The 16,151-nt window shown below is 43.4% G+C and overlaps 1 protein-coding gene across 2 annotated transcripts in view; it reads left to right on the top strand.

Annotated features, from left to right (window-relative positions):
• Positions 1 to 8,431, top strand: part of MPZL1 (myelin protein zero like 1) — a 60,690-nt gene extending 52,259 nt beyond the window's left edge. For both annotated transcript variants that reach the window (XM_038402112.2, XM_043510061.1), the window contains exon 6: positions 2,285 to 8,431. In XM_038402112.2, the coding sequence (XP_038258040.2) occupies positions 2,285 to 2,386 (102 nt within the window). In that variant the 3' untranslated portion in view covers positions 2,387 to 8,431. The remainder of the gene's footprint in view (positions 1 to 2,284) is intronic.
• Positions 8,432 to 16,151: the final 7,720 nt, after the last annotated feature.

The following is a 16,151-nucleotide window of genomic DNA, read 5'->3' on the forward strand; positions in this document are numbered from 1 at the left end:
TTCATGTCCCAGCAGCCCCATTACTTCCTTGTTTCTTTTGTGGCTTTTTTAAAAAACCCCCTGCTATCTGGCTGCTTTCCCTGCCACATCTACAAGCAAAGGGAAAGGGAGTTTCCTGGGGCTTACAGGAGGAGGGGCGAATGCCCCTCTACCTGGTGTCAGAGCAGCAGAGATGCTGGCCAGAGTGGTCGCTTTTGGAACTGTGGGACATCCTCCGGAGGCCAAAAGGTGTTTACACAGGTAGAACGTGTCTTCACTTTCACAACAGTGCAAAAAGAACAGCAGAAAGAGCTGTATGCCTCTCATGAAGTTGGTTTTCTTTTTGCAGTAAAACTTCTGAGTTTAACCGCAAAAAATTATTAACAAGTATAGACGCTCTCACGGTTTTAGCACACAAAAAAGGGACTTTTCACCCTTTAAATGGCAAGTGTAGACATAGCCTTAGTGACATAAATTTTTTTCCCAGTGGGGCAAAGTCAGTCACTTCCTTTTAGTTCTCATTAGGACTGTAAGTGTGACTGAGTCCTGGTCTGTGCTTAAAAGTGAGGTTGACATAGCTAAGTCAGTCGAGGTATGAAAAATCCACCCCCTGACTGACATAGCTATGTTGACCTGCCTGCGGTGTAGATGCAACTATTGTTGTTTCTGTCGACAAAGTTACCATAATTCAAGGAGGCGGTGTTCCTACATAGAAAAACCTCTTCAGTTGGCTTAGGCTTGGTCTACGCTTCAGGGTTATATCTATGTAGCTGTGGTGACGTAGCTCTGCTGGTATAGTCTCTGTAGCGTAGGTGCACTCTGATAGAACAGACTCTGTTGTGCTGAGAACACTTCTCAGGTGACTGCACCATCCTCAGCCTTGTATCCAGGGGCATCATTTGCTAGCCGGTAGGAGGGACAGTTTCATCGCCATACCTTTTGCTTGCTCCCCCAGGCTTTCCATATGTGTCTCTGCTCCACTTTTTGACCCCTCCCCCAACTTTGTAGGCTATAATATAATCACCTATAAAGTTTTTATGTTGATTCAACTTCCCTCCCTTCCCCTTTAAATTTTCTGAAATGACACCCCTGCTTGTATCTAACTCACTCAGAAAGTGCAATATCCTAGTACTGTAGAGAAGTCGTTTTGCTGAAATCAATTTCCCACCCTTTTGCCTGCTTCTCAGATACCTGCTTTTGGGATATGGAGCACTCCAGTCCCATCTCCATCCCACTCTGCACTTCACATTCCTGCAAGTTGTGTTTCAGGGAGCGCAGGTATTCATGGTGAACCTTTGGGTTTCAGCAGAGCATTTAGTACCTCTGTTCTGAAGCTTCATGTGCATTGCTGCTCTCTGGGACACTGAAACAAAATTGTTTGGCAGTGTCTGTCAAGTTCTTTGGCATGAACCACAGACTACGTATGATGATTCCCTCATTGATCACTGAAGTGCAGCTATCTGAACATGATAGTAGTTTAGCAGAACAGGGTTAGGTCACAGAGAATACTAAATCCATTTAAAACCGCAAGAGAATGAGATGAGATGTTTTGGCCAGAACACAATTTGAGGACCTGCACAAGGCCTGATATTGCTACTCAAGTGCCAGGGGAGCCTTGATGACCTCCATGGTCAGATCTTGTTTTAAAACCAAGCTAAGGCACTGGGTCAGTACTGTGGGAGGTGCACCAACTACTGAGTCATCACTAGCTGTAGCATTTAAGTGGTCCTTGTCACTTTATCACAGGATTGATCCGATTGCTTACTTAGCTGGTGAATAGTGACTACATCATATCACACTGTGGCTGCAAACTAGAACTCATTCACTCTACTTGAGGAACTGATCTTCCAGTCTTCCAAAAAGGAAGTTGTACTGAGGATTTGAAGGTCTGCAGTTATAGTGCATAAAGTGAACTCTATCACTTAATGGCAATCTGTAGCACAGTATGATGCTTAAAAAATTAAACCCTAGCTTGCATCTGACTGAGCTACATATATTCATCATAGCTTTCTATGTCTGTTGAGGAAACTCTGTTACATTTCAGAACTGTGGATCCTTCCTTGCATTCTTCACACGCCGACCAATCCAGTTAAAATGAGCCCCTGTGCTGCATGGTACACTGGGGTTGCAAGTAAGGTGGCACACCAGATTTCTTGGATAGTCCACTCGCTTTGGGATTCCACTAGCTATCAGGGACTGTGCATTTGCTGTCTCTGTATTCTCACAGGAGACCCTGCAGCAGGGACAGGGAAGTGCAACCCTTTCTTAAAAGCACTGATTCTGTGTTTTGTCTCTCTGTCCTCAGGGCCCAGTCATTTATGCGCAATTAGATCACTCCGGCGGGCGACACAGCGACAAGATTAACAAGTCAGAATCCGTGGTTTATGCTGACATTCGGAAGAACTGAAGAGATCCCACCATATCCAAAGCAAAACAAAAATTCAAACTGGAATGGCTTGAATCAAATGTGACCCAGAGAACTCACATGTGGCCTTTGATGCCTAGGCTAGGACCAATGCATGTGAATACAGAGAGAGATGTATGTGTTGTGTGTAAATAGTCTATTTAATCGTACAGAAGTGAGACCAGTGTTGCATGTTGAGATGCAGTAAGAATTCTGCTTATAAATGGCCAATATTCTTTTTTTGTATCTAGGATAAGGGGAGAAAAAGTGAAAATACATAACATGGCAATTCTAAAGTATTTTTTGTCTCAATCATTAATGGAGAAACTGGAAGGTGCTAGGGGATTCTAGATTTACCTGATTGTTTTTCAACAGGGTTTTCCTTTTTTGAAGGGATGGATATGAGGAAGGTAGTTTCTATAGGATATTTCCTCTTCTCCAATCTATACAATTGACTGCCACCTCATCTAACTTAAACAATTAGACCTCTTTGCTCAGAAAAACCCTCCCCATCTGCATGGGAGAAGGAAGAGCTAAGCTACAAAGGGTCAGGTAAATTTAGCCATTTGAAATGTCTACCCTTCAGCCCTTTAAATATGTGAGAACTTTACATTTATATAACAGTGACATTGCTCATAGATTAATAGATTTTATGGCCAGAAGGGACCATTATTAGCTCATCTAGTCTGACCTCCTGTATATCACAGGCCATAGAATTTCATATAGTTACTCCTGTATTGAGCCCATGTCTTGTTAGAGCTTAAAGCCAGTCCCTTAGAACACAGGGACTGTGTTGGCCCAGTGGGGTTTGTGCAGTGATAATAAAACCCAACTTCTCATAAGTAAGCAAAGGGGGCATCTAGGAAGCTTCATATCTGGGTAGCTTGCTTCGGTTAGATCCTGATGTGCCCTTCCCTGGGACAACCTGCTTCCAGTGAAACGTGCTGGGTCGTTTGTCCACTTGTAGCAGGAAGCAGGGGCTCTTCTGGAGAGAGATGACATTGCACTTTGTGGAAAAGGAAAAGTGATAAAACTTTACTTGCAATAATCTGCCTATACTGTCTTTCCCTGAAGCTAGTTTAGAGTAAGGGGGAGAACCGTGATGAATGGGACCATCACAAGCCTGCTGCTATAAGAGGACAGGGCCATCCTTGGTTCCACTGTCACTGACTCTTACTAAAGTCCCATCTCCTGTGATCTGCTAAAACAGGAAAAATGGAATAATGCAGAAAGCATGCAGCCCCACCTATATCACTGACATTGTGGCTAGCTTGCTTCTTTGGGAATCTCCCCTGTGACCTGTTTAGTGTAGTTGAAGGCATGTGAGCTGGACCCACACTGGAGAGATTCATTTCAAGATTTTAGATCCTCTTTGTTCTTCCCTTGCTTATATTTCCAAAGGTTCGTTGAGTCCTTCTGGAAGGAAACAAGCTGCCTCTTGTGTGTAGTGAATTTTAGGCATCGTGACCTGAGATCTTGTCTGAGCCTGAGTAGGGACGTTGGGATTTATGGGAACATAACCAACATTCCATGGCTGGAATAGACAGCTTCTATGATGTAGCTGTCTTAAAGTTGTAGCCAGAAAGACTTGATGCAATATGGGACTGAAACTGTTATGAACTTGCTCTCCCTTGACTTGTCTTAACTTTGAAGCTTGTTTATCAGGAACGGTAACCTGTGTTAATGGAAGTGGATTGATTCTGACTGAGGGCTTGGCTACACTTGCAAGTTAGAGCACATTAAAGCAGCCCTGGGCGCTCTAACTCCTGACGTGTCCACACTGGCAAGGCATGTAGAGCGCCTGGACTCTGCAGCTGGAATGCTCCTGGTAATCCACCTCCACAAGAAGCAGAAAGCTTGCTGCGGCCTGGCTGAAATGCCCCGGGTGTCAGTGTGAACGAGCTGTTGCATTACTGCGCTGTGATTGGCCTCTGAAGTCAAGTGGCCACTCTTCTCATTGTTTTGGAATCGGCTGCAGGCATGCGGATATCCCCTTTCAAAGCTCTGTTTCTGACAGCCGGCATGCTTATCTGGTCCGGAACAAAGCAAACCATTACTGTGGAATGCTGCAGTTGTGGGGGAGGGGGGTCTGCCGCTGTCTGAACTTACAAGACAGCATGCTGACATGCTCTGAGCCCCCCCAAAACCCACTCTTCCCCCACATACACACAACACACTTCCAGTCACACTCCACCTCCCCCCATTTGAAAAGCACGTTGCAGCCACTTGCACGCTGGGATAGCTACCATAATGTACTGCTCTTTGTGGCATTGTAAGAGCTGCTAATGTGGCCACGCCAGTGCGCTTGAATCTGACAGTGTGAATACATGTCAGCGTTTTCCCTGCTGCGGTCTCCGAAGGCTGGTTTAACTCCCAGTGCTCTACATCTGCAAGTGAAGTCATGTCCTGAGTGAGCTGTCTTCAGGTTTCACTCAGTTCAGAGGAGTTCATGATTGCCTTGTAGCTAATGAGATCGGACCAGAGACCTGATCAGTTTTAACCCTATACTTTCAGCCAATGGAGCATGCAGTTTCCTCTTGATTCCCTTCCACTAACCCAGGTCTTTGTCAGTTAAAAGGAAATGCAAAATTTAAAGGGCTTTTAAAATTCCTCCAGGTTTGCTGCCCTTGTCCATCTCTGGCCCTGCTGAGGTTTGTGCTGTGTAGGACTACTTCTGATGAATGCCTAGTGCTAAGTAGGAGAAGGCAGGCTTGTAGCACAGCTCAGGGATAAGCAGAATCCCTTGCCAGGGTAAAACAGGTGTAAAAACTGAAATGGGGATGAGGCTAGCAGTTAATACTGTGTGACTTGGCTTGGAAGGATTAGATGTTTATTGGTAAATGTCAAAATTTTGATTTCACTGTACATGCACAAACTGACGCATAAACGTTTCCATCGATAATTGAAATTTAGAGGTAGGCAAAGTAAGAAAAATGCTGCTTGAGAACTTACTGGTTGGATTTAAGGCTATATGCTTTGTATATTTTGACATATGATGTTGACGGTTTGTGTGCTTTGGTTATAACGCTTTAACTTTTTAAATCTCAACGTCTACTGTCATTAAATAATTGTCTCATCCCTCAATTTCCCACAACTGTGTAAGTTTAAACTGAAAAAATGCTTAAAACCCAAAATTGTGTGCAACTTTGAAAATTTAAATTGATAAAAATTGAAAAAGATGCTTAAAAATAAGCATGGATATTGTCCATCAAAATGATAAAGAATAAAAAATAGAATTCTGCCAAGCTGGTATAGAAGTGTTGCAGCTCAAAACCTCCCTATCCCTTCCCTTCCCAAGTAAAGAAATATAAACTGGGAGCTGCTCTACACTGGGAATTTACCTTGGCATAGCTGCATCTCACAGGGGTGTGAAAAATCCACCCCCCGAGAGATGTAGCTGTGCTGACCTAACTCTCGGTGTAGACAGAATTCTTCCATTAACCTAGCTACCACTTCTGAGGGAGGTGAATTACCTATGCTGATGGTAGAACCTAGTGTTTATACTGAAGCGCTGAAGCTGTTCCACTGTAGTAATTAAAGTGTAGACATACCTTGAATGACGCTATAGTGAAATCCCAGACTATGGTCTGATCGTATTAGCCCATTTTGAAAGCTGTAAAACTGAATGAATTGGCTGCATTCTTCTCCTCCCCACTGCCCCTTTCTGTACTGCAATCAGTTACTCAGGGCTTGTCTACACTATGGAGACTATACCAGCAGAGCTACAACAGCAGAGCTATGCCAGCATGACCTTCTAGTGGAAGCACAGCCTACGATGATAGAAGGGGTTTTTCTGCTGGTGTAGAAACACCACCTCCCCGAATGAGTAAAGCATTGATTTGTCAATGTAGCTGTCTCTACGGTGGGGGTTAGGCCAGCTTAGCTTTGTTGGATGGGGTGTGTTTTTTTTCGCATCCCTGACTGACATAGCTGGGTCGACCCAACTTTTAAGTCCTGGTCTGCACTTCTGATTTAGATTGACCTAACTGCATTGATCAGAGGTGTGAAAAATTCATCGCCCTGAATACTGTAGTTAAGCCAACCTAACTCCCGGCATAGGTGCAGTTTGTCTTCTGTCGATGTAGGAAGCATCTACACTAAGGCACTGGAGCTGTGCCGCTATAACACCCATACTGTAGACATGCCCTACATGTAGACCAAGCCTAAGACAGCCCTGTTGTCCCAAGGGTTGTTATAATGGAGGCAACTCTTAGATAACGAGCTGAGGTGAGCTCCATGGGAATTGCATTGTATCCAGGATGGCCAATTCTTTATAAATTTTGTCTTTACCGCTCAGGGCATAATACGTCACAGCACAGAAACTAGAGTCAGTACCACATACAATTTTCTACTTGTCAGGAGAACTCCTTCTCATGACTATAGCTGACCTTGTACTCACTGCAGACAAAGACGCATACCCTTTGGGATTGCCGCCTTGGCTCTGTCTGCTACAGGAACTGGCACCTTTTTAAGAGCAAGACTTGGATGCTATCACTTCTGTTTTGCTTGTCTTTCCCCTCAGAAAACATGCTGCTGCTCGCTAGAACTGAAAAGCTGGCAAAGCAGCAAAATTCTATTTCAACAACTCAGGCCTTTTAACCCTTAGTTGACGCCAGCAAATGAGCATATAGGTGCAGCATCCAGAGGGCTGGCGTTGCTACTTGCTAACTCGGGTGTCTAGTGAATGAATTGGCAGCTGTATTCTTCTCCACCACCCCTTTCCATGCGTAGGTCAGTGTTTGACTGCAGTTCTCCAGGGCCGATGACCCAGAGTTGAGGGGATAGAACAAGGGTATTTTAGGTTGTGCTTGGAGGAGCTGTTATGTTGAGTCTTCCCACAGTAGCAGTGATCCCTGTTGGTGCATAAGGCTCAGTCTATACCTGGAGTGCTCTGTGTTTTGCAGAGTTCTATTGACATTTCAGTTTATGATTAGAGAAACTGGAATCAGGTTTTTTTATTTCTTTTAATATTCCAGAGTTGTTTGGGTAAGTGTGTGTGTACATGAAACTTAAAGGCTTCTTTTCCCTAGAGAGCGGACTGTTGAGGTGGTGGGGTGAAGAACCATATGATCTCTAACATAAATGCCCTGGAACCTGTTTTAAACCTTACTTAACGTTTACATTATTCCCGTATCTGTCTAGGACCTTTAAAACCAGGATTTTTCTCTTATGTGTATTGGGGAGGGGGGGTTTGAGGAGTATTTTTCCCTCTTGAAAATAAATCTGTGGTCAAAGATCTGGGGAAGTATCTGACATTGCTGGCGTTGCAGTCATTGTCCCATCCATACCAGCATCTAGGTCTTGGCACATTGTATGATAAAGGCCACCAGAATGCATCGAATCATAGAAATGTTGGGCTGGAAGGGACCTCAAGTAGTCATCAAGTCCAGCCCCCTGGTCTGAGGCAGGACTAAGTGATGGAGATCCCTAAATCATAAACTACTTTGCTCAGACTTTATTCCATTGTGTGGGTTTTTTGTTTTTGTTTTTTTAAAAGGCCTCCCTCCTCCTCCTCCTCAAACACAAGCAATCCCTTTTATTTTTAAGGTATTTCTGCACTTTCTAAAACTGGAATTTAAGTTAAATAAAGTTTCCTGCCTTCTGGGGTGAATATGCTGTGCAGTCTGGTCTCCCACCCCTCCCCAAAGCAGCCGCAACATGGAGTATTAGAGACTTTGACAGGGAGACGGGTGCTTTTGGTTCTTATTCTTGCATATCTTCTTCCTGTATCTTCCTAAACGGGGGAGGCAAGCCCCCTCCTTACTAAGAGGATAGCGCACCAGTATCCTGCCTGATTTTGGGGGTGGAGGAAGCAGGACAAACACCTATAAAATGGGTGTATAATTATTGTGGGAGGGAGCCAGCTGTATACTGCGTGGCCTCACTATATAAAGTTAAGGCCATGGAGAGCCGGGGATAACAACTGTGCTTTGTGCTCTGCTTGGACAGATTCTTTTGATTTGGATACTAAAATCATACTGTAATTTTTCTTGACTGATTTTAATGTTTTCTATTGTAATCTTGTGACTATTTTAATACACTTTTTTCATTACTGGTCTGTTGTGGTCTGTTGCACAAGTCATATCTGGTTGGGGATGGGATAGGGGAGGGAGACTGGAATACACAGGCCTCCTCCCTTGCACCGTAGAGGCAACACAAAGATGACATTTTCCACTCATCTGACACAAGCCACCAATATCCAAATACTGCATGGCTAGAGAACCTTTCACCGGGGGATCTTGGCATGTAAGCTGCACAATTCCCCTGTGAGGCAGGTAAGTGAGGTTATCTCCTTTATCGACCTGAGGAGCTGCAGGAAAGGGTAAAGAGGCTTTTCCAAGGCTACTCAGCAAGTCAGTAGCAGAGTTGAGAATAAGAACTCAGGAGACGAGTCTTCCAATTCCCTGTGTCACTAACCTACCTCACTGTGAAGCTGCCTTTGCAGAATGCTGTTTTCATCAGTCTTGAAAAGTATCTAGACCAATCCTATTAGACAAAGGCCTCCTGTTGGAAGAGAAAATGCTTTCCCTAACCTGCTACTGAACAAACAGTAATTGTTGCACTTGGCAAAACAGATCTACTGGTCTGCTTAAAAATCTGACCAGAGATATTTGTGACAGAGATGGCAACTTACTGCCACATCCTTGGGAGACCTTATTGAATGAAATGTCTTTTGAGGTCCATTGTATTAAATGAATGATTTATGCCATCGTGGTAACAAAGTGCTTTTTCCTAGGAAATATCTAGGTGAATACTAATTCCTTTCCTCTGGTTATGCAAAACCTTTTGAAACTATACCCTGAGGAGTGAGCCATTGACTGCTGATCACCTGTTACATGAGGCCATGATCAAAAGCTCAAGCTGTAGAAAGGAAAGATGGAACTATTCCTGGTTGTTCTGGTTCTGAATCTGAGATAGTTATGAACTTGTAATCGTGGGGGAAACCCAGTTATGGGTTTTGAAGGACTGACACCTACTAGAGCTTGAGGTTGGGAGTTGGAGTGATCTCGGGTAAGCTTTTTAGCATGTGTGTAGTTTCTTTTATGCAGTCTGGCTTGCTGAAGATATCTGTGTAGACAGGGAATTGCAGACTGGAAACATCTGGTCAGGAGGGGGGAAGAGATGCAGGTCTCTACCTGTGAGGTGACAGCTGAGGAGCTGGGAGCCCTTCAGGGACCACAAAGAGGGAGTACAGGTCCCCTGAACTGTGACAGTATTAATAAAAGCACCATCTGCCCTTAGGATCTATGAAAACCAGACATGTGCCTGCTCTCCATTTGAGAATCTGCCCCTTGTGGGTGTGGCATTAATCCACCAGGGACAGTACACAAAACTGGACTTGCTAAACTTAAAATATTAGCTCTACTTTTGATCAAGCAGGGCTGTATCCCTTTAGCAGGGAGAGCAAATCACTCATAAGTATTCCTTAAGCCTCCGTCTTTGTGGTAAGAGGTATATTGCCACTGAAAGAAAAGCAAGAAATCCTTAAACTATGAATGTATGAAGCATTGTCATTTTACCTATCAGTATAGCGTTGACGGGTTGGATCACAGAAACCCCCTTGGGGCTGCCAACTGATGTGCCAAGATTACTTCTGCCCCTGCCTTCCCTGCCGGCTTGGGACTCCAGAACCCAGCCTGGTTGAGCCAGATATGCTTGCTGGCTCCAAACACAGACCCAGGTCTGAACCACGTCCCGCAAACTGCAGGCTTAACTGAAAGCAGCGTAAGAAATGTTCCTATCTCTTAACGCTCAGATGCCCAACTCCCAATGGGGTCCAAACCCCAAATAAATCCGTTTTACCCTGTATAAAGCTTAAACAGGGTAAACTCATAAATTGTTTGCCCTCTATAACACTGATAGAGAGAAATGCACAGCTGTTTGTCCCCCCCCCCCCCGGTATTAATGCATTCTCTGGATTAAATAATAAGTTGATTTTATTAAATACAAAAAATAGGATTTAAGTGGTTCCAAGTGATGACAGACAGAACAAAGTGAATTATCAAGCAAAATAAAACACGCAGGTCTATGCCTAATACAGTAAGAAAACTGAATACAGATAAAACCTCACCCTCAGAGGTGTTCCAGTAAGCTTCCTTTTACCAACTAGTCTCCTTCTAGTCTGGGTCCAGCAATCACTCTCACTGCCTGTAGTTACTGTCCTTTGTCCCAGTTTCTTTCAGGTATCTTTTGGGGGTGAAGAGGCTATCTTTTGAGCCAGGTGAAGACAAAATGGAGGGGTCTCCCAAGGCTTTATATAGTTTCTCCTTGTGGGTCTAAACCCCTCCATCCACCTGTGCAGAATTACAGCTACAAAATGGAGTATTAGAGTCACATGGGCAAGTCACATGTCCATGCATGACTCAGAACTTTACAGGCTAAGCCAGGTAGCCAGAAAAGCTCAGATGTAGATTGGCGTCTATCAAGGTCTATTGTCAGCTTAAGTGTTTCTTGATTGGGCACTTGCACAGTCCTTTCTAAAGAAGTTGACCAAATGCCTTACTAAGGCTACTTAAAATCAAACAAGTATACAGCCAATATTCATAACTTTGAATACAACGACACATGCATACAAATAGGATGAATATATTCAGTAGATCATAACCTTTACATAATGACAGGTTTCAGAGTAGCAGCTGTGTTAGTCTGTATTCGCAAAAAGAAAAGGAGTACTTGTGGCACCTTAGAGACTAAAATTTATTTGAGCATAAGCTTTCGTGAGCTACAGCTCACTTCATCATCCGATGAAGCTCACGAAAGCTTATGCTCAAATAAATGTTAGTCTCTAAGGTGCCACAAGTACTCCTTTTCTTTTTGCAAACCTTTACATGGCGTATGTAGCATAAAGCATCCCAGTCATGTCATATTTCCATAAAGCATTATGGGGTTCAACGTCACAAGTGACTTCTGGGCACATCAGAGCAGTTTGAAGCAGTGACAGCCTTCTTTTGTGACTACTACTGATGATTTAGGCTGGAAGCTGAGTTGTGCCTACATTCCATCTAATTCACTGTGGATGGCATAACCAGGACCTAGAATTTTTTAGTTTTCTGCTTAAAGTTCCGTGGCCCTCACTAAGAGTAGGGGTTTGCCCACTTTCCTTAGCCATTGAGAGCAGGCTGTGTATCCTCTCACCCTACCTGTGCTGGCTATATTTCAGGGATAGGGATTCCTGTGTACGTATAGTTTGTAAAGTACTTGGGATGAAAGGCACTGTGTATATTGAGGAAGGGATGTGGTTAAAGGAGGAGACTGAGTGAGGAGATCAGGGTTCTGTTTTGGCTGTCATCAAGTCACTTGCTCAAGGCCACATAGCCTCGGTACCTCAGTTCATCTACTCAAAGCATGTAGCCACTAACCCATGGCAGATGCCTTCACCATGCCACTATATGGGAGGAAAGGGATATTTTTAAAAACCCTTCTGGATTTCCTAGTGAATCATGTCTTTTCTGACAAAATTTCTTGTGGCTGAGATTATCTTGTCTTGGGCACTTTGTACTATCACAGTTTGATCGTTTACAAAAAAATGACAAACTTTTTAACAGTTGCTGTTTTCTATCCCATCTTCAGGGAATGGCTGGCATCTCAGATACCAGAAACTGTTGCAAATGCTGACTTACGGGTGATCACTGTACTTCAGACATGTTAGGGGCTTACTTGAAAGCTTTGAGATCTTGAAATGGAAGGTGTTATAGAAGGGCAAAGTATTGAATTATCACTTTCTAGTGACATGCTGCTAATATTTTTAAGAGGCTTCAACAAACGTCCCCCCATCCTACTTTAGTCTGTTTGTTTCTAAAGTCTGTACTAAACGTATTCAGAGGTGGGACTGAAGGATCTTCTCATTCCCCCACACTCCTAAAGGACACCTCCCAACCATAACCATGGCAAACGGTTTAATTTGCTGGAACCATTCCCATTCTTTTCCTGAAAACACAGTGCAATGATGGTCACACTTCAGCTAGTAACTGGAAACAGAAGATGTAACTGGAAACGGCAGACAGCGGGAGCAAATCTAGTTCATTTTGAAAGTAAAAAGTGTCTCTCCAGAGATATAGTTGAATGTCAGTGAAATGTCTGTGGGAAGGATGGTTCAGCAATAATCAGAGGTGGAAAGTGATCAGAGCCTTGTCTTGATGGGCAAAAAGGGACTGTTTCAATTGTTAGCTTAACACCTGAAGTCCTTTAAATTGTTATGTTGGAGGTGTAATTTCCAGCTTGGGTAGACATATCCATGCCAGCTCTGAATGAGTTAGTGTACTAGACATAGAAGTGTAGCTGCAGTGGTCTTAGCAGTGGGCCGGGCTAGCTGCCCCAAATATCATCCTCTCGGGGACCTTAGGTACCTACTGGAGGTGGCTAGTTCATCCTTCCACCATTTTAGTGCACTAGCTTGATTGGTTAGCATGGGTACATCTACCCAAGCTGGAAATTACACCTCCAGCTCAAGTGTAGACATGCCATTAGAGGCAAGCTAACACATTTGAAGCTATTATCTGTGTTCATGTTTTAACCTAGGCCACAATATGGCCAGCGAACACCGCTTAAACATGGTAGCCTGCAACCTACTGGGGCTCTTCAGTTGTGTTAGGGCTAATCAGTTGTTTGCCCTTCCTTCAGTTTAGCAGAACTATAACACAAGGGATGGGAAGAATCTCCCGCAGCATCTTGCTGATCTACTAAAGCTAAAAATGCAGTATTGCCAACTCAAGGGATGTGATCATATTACTTGATACTGACTTTTTTCCTTAAAGTCCCAACTCCCAGAGTCATGTATCTCACTTTAAAATATATTTGTAGCCCCTGTAGTTGTGGAGGAAAACTTGGCGATATAAACTTCTAAAGACTCAAAAAGTAAAGGCAAATACTTCTCCCACCTTCCTCCCTAAAATTGGCTGAAAACTGTAGGAATCTTTTGAATATTTGGGAATACTTAATGTCTGTACTGAAGTTTTTCCTAATACGTAATCTCGATCTCCTTTACTGCAGATTAAGCCTGTTAGAACTTCTCCTATCTTCAGTAGACCTGGAGAATAATTGATGACCATCCTGTTTGTAACTAGAAGACAAAGGGGATGGGAAGAACCTACTCACTGATCTATTAAAGCTAAAAATGCCGTATGATAACCATCCTTTTTGTAACAGCCCTTAACATACTTGAAGGTTATCAGGTCCCCCCTCAACCCTTTTTCCCCTCAAGACTGCTTTTTTAACCTTTCCTCATAGGTCAGGTCTCTCCAATTTGTCTCTACATCTTTCCTAAAGTACAGCATCCAGAACTGGACACAGTATTCCCGCTGAGGTCCCATCAGTGCTGAGTAGAGCAGACAAATACCTTCTGTGTCTCACATACAACACTACTGTTAATACCCCTCAGAATGCTTTTTTGCAGCTGCATCATATTGTTGATTAGTATTCAATTTGTAATCTGTTATAACCAATATATCCTTTTCAGCAGTACTACCCCCTAGTGTATGAAGGATAATAATTTTGTAGTTGTACATTTGATTTTTCCTTTTTAAGTGAAGTACTTTGCTCTTGTCTTTATTGAATTTTATCTTCAATTTGTCAAGGTCATTTTGAATTCTAATCCTGTCCTCCAAAATGCTTGAAATCTCTCCCAGCTTGGTGTCATCTGAAAGTTTTATAAGCATACTCTTTACTCCATTATCCAAGTCATTAATGAAAATATTGAATAGTACCAGACCCAGGACTGACATCTGTAGTACTGCACTAGATATGCCCCTCCAGTTTGATAGCAAACTACTCTGAGTATAGTCTTTCAACCAGATGTGCACCCACCTTATAGTATTTTCATCTAGATGGTGTTTCCCTAGTTTGCTTTTGAGACTGTCATGTGGGACTGTCAAATGGATTACTAAAATAAAGATACATCATGTTTACAGCTTCCCCCTATCCACTAGATCAGTAACCCTGAAGAAGAAGATTAGGTTGATTTGGCATGATTTGTTCTTGACAAATCCCCACTGGCTATTTCTTACAACCCTATTATTCTCTAGGTCAGCGGTGTCCAAACTTACTGGTCCTCTGAGCCACATACGACAATCATCAGAAGTTCGAGAGCCGGGGCACATCTGCCGGGAGCCGGGGTTGTGATTTCAACCCGCTCCTGCTGAAGCCCCGAACCCTGCAGGGCTGAAGCTCTGAGACCCCCCTCTCCACTGGGCAGAAGCCCCTACCACACCACCCTGCTTGCAAGGCAGAGGTCCTGAGCTTCCCCCCAAGTCTGGTAGGTGGATATTGGGGGGGGCCTTGGAGGGCTCCATGAGCTGTACTTGAATGATAAAAGAGCCACAGTTTGGTCACCCCTGCTCTAGGTGCTTACAAATTGATTGTTTAATGATTTGTTCCAGTATCTTTCTGGGTATCTTTCTGGTTAGGCTGATTTGTCTATAATTTTCTGGCTGCTCTTCATTTCTACTTTTTAAAGTTTGCATTTCTCCAGTCCTCTGGGACCTGGCCTATCCTCCAGGAGTTCTTGAAAATAATTGCTAACTGTTCCAAGATTGCTTCAGCTAACTTCTTAAGTACCTAGGATGAATTCATCAAGCCCTGCTGACTTGAATACATCTAACTTACTTAAATATTCTTTAACATGTTCTTTCCATATTTTGGCTTGCATTCCTTTCACTTTGTTAATATTGTGTTGAGTATCTGGTCTTTTTAGTCAAGACTGAAGCAAAATAGGTGTTTAAATACTTCCGCCTTTTTGAGTTCATCAGTTATTAGCTGTTCTTCCCCACTAAGTAGGGAATATTCACTTTGTTGTCTTTCTCTTGTTTCTAATGTATTTAAAGAATCTCCTCTTATTGCCTTTTGTGTCCTTCGCGAAGTGTAACTCATCTTGTGCTTTAGCCTTTCTCATTTTGTTCCTATGTGCTTGTGCTGCCCTTTTGTACTTCTCCTTAGCGATTTGTCCAAGTTTCCATTTTTTGTAGGATTCCCTTTTGATTTTCAAGTGCACGTTAAGATGGGTTAACAAGCTCCTGCTCTGTTGTGGGCTGGGATCAATGTGTTTGAACCCTTTTTAAAAACTTCTTTTCTAGCCCAGCTATAGTAGGAATACTGCTGTATTTGGTACTGTACCTTGGACAACGCTTCAACACACAGCCTGCTGCTAGTAGTTATATATAGCTGTACTTTGTCAACTGCTGTAGATAAAGCTTAATAATCAGCTGAAAATCTGTTTAGATCTGTAGTGTCCAACCTTTGGCCCCATGACTTGAGAAACTAAATACTTGATTCCAAATGAACAATGTGTTCCCTGAGCTGTGCCTTTGATTATTTTTTAAAAGAAGTATTTGAATCAGGTGTAGAGCACAACCTCCCCCATTTCCTCTGCAGTTCTAGTAGGCTGAACAGCTGCTGTCTCTTCCCTTTTGCAGGGCTCCAGCATGGCAGTTGCTGTTGTACAAATTCTGCAGCGTAGGAGGGGGAGGAGAGAGTAATAGCTGTGGTTGCTCCATTGCCTGCTTCTCTGCTGGGTTGGAGCCCAGGGCGCACAGGACAGGAGCCTACCATGCTCTACTTGCCCCTGGAGAAATAAATGACTGATTGTGACCCTTTGCCTTTTTAAAAATATTTAGCCGTCAGGCTGAAACTGTTGGACAACTGGTTTTAGAGCATCTGGGCAAGCATAAAGGGTGGAGTGGGAAAGTGGAGAAAAGGCTATGGGAGGGGATGTGTGCATACTTGAAGGGAAAACAGAATTGTGGGAGAAAGATTCAGAATGAGAAGAGATGGGAAG

Source organism: Dermochelys coriacea, chromosome 1, assembly GCF_009764565.3.
Source record: "Dermochelys coriacea isolate rDerCor1 chromosome 1, rDerCor1.pri.v4, whole genome shotgun sequence".
In the NCBI taxonomy this organism is placed as follows: domain Eukaryota; kingdom Metazoa; phylum Chordata; order Testudines; family Dermochelyidae; genus Dermochelys; species Dermochelys coriacea.